Source organism: Nicotiana tabacum, chromosome 10, assembly GCF_000715075.1.
Source record: "Nicotiana tabacum cultivar K326 chromosome 10, ASM71507v2, whole genome shotgun sequence".
Classification (NCBI taxonomy): Eukaryota; Viridiplantae; Streptophyta; class Magnoliopsida; order Solanales; family Solanaceae; genus Nicotiana; species Nicotiana tabacum.
Genome location: NC_134089.1, coordinates 102,550,041 through 102,556,845, shown reverse-complemented (window position 1 = coordinate 102,556,845; position 6,805 = coordinate 102,550,041). Strand labels below are relative to the sequence as shown.

Sequence of the window (6,805 nt, the reverse complement as noted above, 5' to 3'; positions counted from 1 at the left end):
TTGAATGAACAATTAATCAAACTAATAACTGAAATCAGTCTCAAACAAATTCCAACCCAAATTCATTAGTTATACCAACGACCAAATATTATTTAAGCATTCAAAATCAAAACAGAACAGGAATTGAAATTAACCTAACCTATAGCTAACAATTAACGGGCAACATTGTATCGACCCAAACTAATCAATTAAGACGATTCTAAAATCAAAACCATGATCAACCATCAAACAAAATTAAAACTATAACTGGGGAAAAGCTTGCTGACTAAAACAAATGAAACAGTGAATCAAAAGAACAATTAAACTATACTAATAAACAAAAATAAAGCATAAAATTAACCTGAACACTTAATGAAATCAAAATCAAGAAATTGTAACTAAGACTTTACTCATGCAGAAAAACAAAAAGGAAAAGAAATGAAAAATAAAAAATGAAACAAGAAAACTCACTGATACACGAAAAACTCCGGCCAGTGGTTGTTACTCCAAAACTCCCCGAAATTTCTGACCCGTAATATCCCTAACCATATGTTTTCATAAGAAACCCCATGGTTAGGGCTATTAAGGTCCGAAATCATGGAGATTTTGCTTGAGGGCTTTGGCCGGAAACTTTAGATTTGATATTCGAGCTGCTCCGGGCAGATTCGAGAGACAAGGCCATGGGGGTTGGGTAGAGGAGGCCCAGGCGGTCACAAGGTGTTAATTTGGTGGTCGATGGCAAAAGTGGCGTTCGCCGGCGGTAGGGTTCCGGCGAAGGATATGAGGGCGGCTGGTTTTTAGGGTTGGAGTATGGGTGAGGTCTGAGAGACGAGATAGGGGGGGTAACGTTTGGACACTAATATACTAAACAATCCAAGCTTCTAGTCCGTTGGATTAATTAACCTCGACGGCCCGGATTGATCGACGCTAAACGGCGTCGTTTCGCTAAAGGGGGGCAGGCCAGGTTGAAACGGGGTGTGGGCTTGGTCCGGTTGGGCTGCGTGTTTGGCCCAAATTTGGTCTTCAATTAAGACCAATTTTTAATTATTTTCCTTTTATTATTTCAATTCATTTTGTATTATTTTCTTTATTATTTTCTGACTCTATAAAAATGCAAAAACAATAAGAATAAAGACCTGATATATTTTCAACGTTAAGATAATTAATCCCTAAAATTGTTTAAAACCTATTTCGCGACAAATTCAACAATTAACAATTAAAAATTCAAAAGTGGACTATTTTTGTTATTTTCTCCATATTACGTTCTAAAAACAACTTAGCCACTAATTAATCCTAAAATATGAAATTAAATCCTAAATGCAAATGTCCAGTATATATTTTTTATATTTTTCATATGGATTAAAAATGCACCAATAAAAATGCACACAATCAACAAAAAATGCCACAAAATTCACAAAAATTGTAAAATAACAAAGAAATTATTTTGTTTGAATTTTGGGAATAACTCATGTATAGGGCAAAAATCACGTGCTCACAAAGTGGAATACACTGTAGGAAATATGTCATTTTGGTTGTTTACAACACTTTATCTTCATTACATTAAACTCGAGTACTCTGATTTGCTAGAATGTAATTTGCCTTTAATCTTCATGTAATTTTTATGAAATACCTTCAAGTTCTAGGTAATTTCTGTATATAACTGTCATTTGTAATTAAGGTACACAGCCAAAATATGAAATAGATACAGGAATCATATAAATAAATTATCCACAATTAATCTACAAATCATCTACAAATTATTAACAAGACAACAATTTAAATACATTTAAACTATATTTTAACTACAAATCATCTACAAATTATTAACAGGACTACAATTAGACTACATTTAAAGTACATTTTAACTACAATCTGGAAACAGTTTACATTGAATGAATTCTTCATTAATATTAGTTGTTTTGTATATAGTAAATATTAAAGTTTAACTAAGCTATAAAAAAAGCCTGACAGAATACATAAAATCATATTAAATATAAATACACAAATTGTAGTATACTTTATAATCATCTTCAAAAACTTGAACGATTACACAAAAAAATCAGATAATTTGAACTCACTAACATTTATTTTGAATAATTATTCTAACTACAAATTGGGCGCATTCTTGCAAGTTCTTTTGTTATGCCCTTCACCTCCACAATTTTCACATGACACCTTGTACTTCTTTGACTTTATTTCATCAAATGTTTTATATCTTTCCTTGTGAGGTTTCCCTGGCTGCCTTTTATCTCTCGCATGTGGCTTTACTACCTCATCCAAAATATGTTGTGGCACATCCCATTTGCTTTCATCAGGAAGAGGATTTACTGGCATTTCATAGGTAAGCAGAAGGCTCTTCCTTGTGTAATACGGAGAGCCATAGTTTTCGTATGTTTCATTCCTGTGCCTTAATGCTGCCAAAGCATGCGCACATGGAAGTTCATCAAGTTGGAATTGTCCGTAGCTACATTTCTTGTTTTCTAGACACACAATGTACCACTTCACACCATCTAACATAGTATGTATATGATATGTTGAAGCCCTCATCTACAATTGAAGAACAAACATAAATAATAATATATCAATCATTAAAAAGGATTATCCACAACTTACCTACAAATCAGCTACAAATGCATTACAACTTATCTACAATCTACAATTACCCACAATTTGACTACAGTTTATCTACAATCTGGAAACAATGCATATTAAGCAATTTATTTTTTTTGCACCAAACAAACAGATCCTACCCTTAGTTTCTGAGATAATGTATTGTTGTCATCCAATTCTTTGTTGAATTTGTACCCAAGGTATGTGAAAGTAACATTTGCCTTCAATAACTTCTCTTTCGTCCAACGTTCAAGAAGCGTCCTCATATACTCTAATAGATCAAATATTGGCAGCTCTCTTGCCTCTTTTGTTACAACATTCAACGACTCGACAATGTTTGATGTCATAGTAAAAGTTCTATTCACCGTTGCATGTACTCTTGACCATCTATGATAGCCAATATCATATAGGTAAGATTTCACACGCGGGTCTACCTCTTCAATCTTCAACATCCTTTCATTAAATTCATCCAGAGTGTATGATCGTGCTGTAGCAAAGTACAATTCATGTAATTGTAAATGTCCCTTCTTGAATTTGGACCTTATATTTGTCCAAATATGCCACATGCAAGAGTAGTATGGCATGCCCGGATACACAATTGATGTTGCCTTCAGTATACTCTCATTCCTATCTGAAACAACACACATTGAAGGTCTTTCACCATATGCCTCCTTGAATTGCTCAAAGAACCACTTCCAAGACGCGTCGTTTTCAGAATCAACCACAGCATATGCCAAGGGAAATATAGTACCTACATTTTTAATTCATAAAATATTAATTGGCAGCCCTGAAAAGGTATATAAAAATATAATTAAATAACAACTACAATATATATTCAGAATATAGACAATTTATCTACACTTTTTTCCTTTAGCTACAAAATAACTACAATATAACTACAGTTTATAGACTGCCTACAAAATAACTACAAAATTATTATATTATTTACCTGTTGCATCCATGGTTCTTGCTGTAAGCATAATCCCCCTGTAGGCTGACTTTAAGAATGTCCCATCAACCACTACTACTGGCCTACAATGTTGCCAACCACTTATTGATGTACAAAGAGCAACAAATGCGTATAAGAAGTAATAATCTGCTGCCTTCTTCAATTTAACAATAGAACCAGGATAAGTCTCCTCAAGAATATAAAAATATTTGGGTAATTTGCTGTAGGAGTCAGACGGATTCCCTCTCAAAAACTGTAAAGCCTTTTCCTTGGCTCTCCATGCTTTCATGTAGCTTAGGTTCAGTCCATGTTCGGATAACATGTCAGTTTGTATGTCCTTTGGTGTGTAAATAGTCTTAGGATCACAATACTTGGGAACGACCATGCTACCAACTACAGCTGCAGTACGTTTGTGCTGTATGAATGTTTCGTCCAATAAGGAGCATGTGTGTTGTCGGCTGAAACTCCTTATCTTGAACATTGCCGAATCATTAATTGACGTTGCCTTAAAGTACCATTTACAGTTTTCAGCAACGCATATAAGCCAGTAGCTACAAAAAAAATACAATATTTAATACAGGCTATAGATGTAGAAGCAACAAAAAGGACTATTTTAACAAAAAGGACTGTTTTAACACTAATTTAAAAACTACAATTAATTACAGTTTAACTACAATTAACCTACAATTTATAAAAACCACATATCTTCACTAAAACACTGCTTTTACTGATATATTCACCACAAATAAATTCATACCTTCTATGACTAGATCTTTTTACTCTGAACTGGAACTTGTGCATCACAGAAAAATTCTTCATTGCAGCAGCTACAGTTTGCTTGTCCTGATAAACTTGCCCTTCTTCAATATATGTTTGCGTAGATTCATTTATTATTTCACTTTGATATTCCTCTATAGCTGGTGAGAATGAAATTTCAAGTAAGTTTAGGGATCCAGACGAACCTGCAGCAACATAGAGATAAATGTAGTAACTATGTAGATAATTTTGAAAACAACATTGCTTTATGAGCTTCAGTACATTGTTTTTGTAGTTAATTTGTAGATAAATGTTGTAATATTGTAGATAACACACTAACATAATAACTCTCTGTAATGTCGAATTAAACATACCTGCACTTGTGCTATCGTTGGTGATTGCCAATTCTATATTGAAATCTCTTACGCTTATACATAAAGGATACGAACCTAAGTTCTTATTCTCTTTTTTGGTCTCCATATACACACGAACCCCCATATCATTCCTAATCTCCATTGGAGGACAATTGCCGTTCACAATGTATTTGATTTCTACAATTTTATCCGATGTATCAATCGATAGTTGTTCTGCAATTATAGAAATCAGAATTTCGTAGCTTGCATTCTCATCTACCACAATGGCATCAACTTCAAAATCTCTAAATCTGCCATAGTGATCCCAATTTCCATTCAATTTTAGCATTATTGGGATTTTTGACATGATTTCATGTAGAGAGAAAAAGGATGAAGAACAGATATAGGTTCGACAATTTGAGTACTGAGGTCGATGAAGAACAATTTTGAATTCTACAATTTGTATTGCGTTGTAGAATTTGTAAAAGCAATTTGAGTACTGGAGCTTCTGAAGCTTGCGTTGTTTTAGAATTGTAGTGAATGAGAGAATTATGCAGCAATGAGATCTCTTTCCGTTTCAAAATTCGAATTTAATGTGGAAAGAATCAAACGCAGATTTCGTGCCTTCTTTTTAGCGCGTTTTAAATGGCAGAATCTGCCTAATTATGGATTGGTATATAAATTGTAGTAAAAGTGTGGATTGGGCGGGTAATTAACAAATTATGAACATTTTTGGTAATAAGGTTTCATATATGGTATAGATAGGAAAAAATCCCTTAAAAAAACAAGGCCCAAGATAATGAAAATTGAGTCTGGCCTGCTTTGCATACAATTTTGAGAAAATCTCACTTTATATCCATAAATTTCAAACTATTTAATTTTTAATGCTCGGGCCCAAACTATTTATTACTTTTACCCATATGGCCCAAATTATTTACCCGCTAATTTCAGCCGTAACTTGCAAACAAATGGAATAGTTCCCGCTAACAAGGAATCTTGAAAGAGAACCTCAAGTGGTGAAATAGAGATTCAAACAATGGCTGAACAATCTGTCTTTGAAAAAATAGACCAGGATTTGTGCAAAAACATGAAAAAATTTGTGCAAAAGCATGAAAAATCTGACAAATCTCGTACATTCTCCGGCAAAGTCGATCTTCAGGTCTGTTCTCTTCTTTTTTTTTTTTTTTTTTTTGTTGTTGTCAAAACAACTAAATTTGTGCAAAAACATGAAAAAAATACAATCTTTATGTCAGGATTTGCTGTATTTGTTTTTTTAATTAAAATTCCTGAATTTCTTTTCTGGGAATTAAATAGGTATTCAGGAAAAAAGAGTTGAAAAAAATGGCAGAGCAGCAAGTGAGATCTAAAAAAGTGAATCAGCTTCGACCATCGGATTTTGGGGTTAATATAACTGTAAAGGTTATTAGTAAAAAGTCAATTGCACAGAGAAATCGTCTTGCTGAGTGCTTGGTGGGTGATGAAACTGGAATTATTATTTTTACTGCCCGCAATGATCAACTTAATTATTTTTCACCAAGAGTTTAACATCAATGGTTGATTTCCTGAGGATTTATCCGTAATGCATGTCTTGTTTATGGTTTACAATGAATTTTTTTTACGTTTTAACTGTTGTATTAGATGTTCTCTCGAAGCAAAATAATGTTAGGATTGAGAAAAAATGAATCTTCATCGTAAGAATTTGCTTGTATCATCAATTGGGAACAAATATTGTTAAGATCTTGTCATTGATGGTTGAAGGGGTTGAAGTATTGTATATAGGTGTTCGTAACACGCAGCGGAAGACAATAACAATCCTAGGCAGATCTTTTCGTGTTTAAAATTTATTTATATATCAATAGATCAGATCTAAGACGTACCTGGTGAAGAAAGTATCGTTTCAAATTCTTCGATAGTGCGAAGACTCTATGCGTATCCACACCGAGACCGATCTTTGCTATCAACTCTTTGATCAATAAAACCCGCGAACAAATTGAACGAAGAATATTGTGTTGAAATTTTTCTCAAAAATATCAACTCAAATTAGAAGAACAAAAAACACTTTTCTTATAATTGTATTTTCTCTCTTGCCTTTGTATTGCACTCTCACTTTCACAAAGTGATTTTCTTCTCAAGAAATAATAATAATGCAAATTTTCTC

The 6,805-nt window shown here is 33.3% G+C and overlaps 1 protein-coding gene across 1 annotated transcript; it reads right to left on the bottom strand.

Annotated features, from left to right (window-relative positions):
* Positions 1-2,085: 2,085 nt before the first annotated feature.
* On the bottom strand, positions 2,086-4,996 carry LOC107826347 (uncharacterized). The gene is made up of 7 exons (XM_075223868.1): positions 4,669-4,996; positions 4,438-4,500; positions 4,296-4,395; positions 4,202-4,219; positions 3,539-4,089; positions 2,721-3,340; positions 2,086-2,526 (listed from the first exon to the last, which is right to left on the bottom strand). The coding sequence occupies exons 1-7, from the start codon at positions 4,994-4,996 to the stop codon at positions 2,086-2,088; spliced, it is 2,121 nt and encodes a 706-aa protein (XP_075079969.1).
* Positions 4,997-6,805: the final 1,809 nt, after the last annotated feature.

Bases quoted from the DNA above. Each gene is read 5' to 3' on its own strand.
- LOC107826347 (XM_075223868.1), bottom strand. From the start codon at position 4,996: ATGCTAAAATTGAATGGAAATTGGGATCACTATGGCAGATTTAGAGAT. The intron at 4,501-4,668 runs GTATGTTTAATT...ATGTTGCTGCAG, and splicing joins CAACGATAGCACAAGTGCAG to GTTCGTCTGGATCCCTAAAC. The intron at 2,527-2,720 runs GTTTGTTTGGTG...CTTCAATTGTAG, and splicing joins AGAAACTAAGGGTAGGATCT to ATGAGGGCTTCAACATATCA.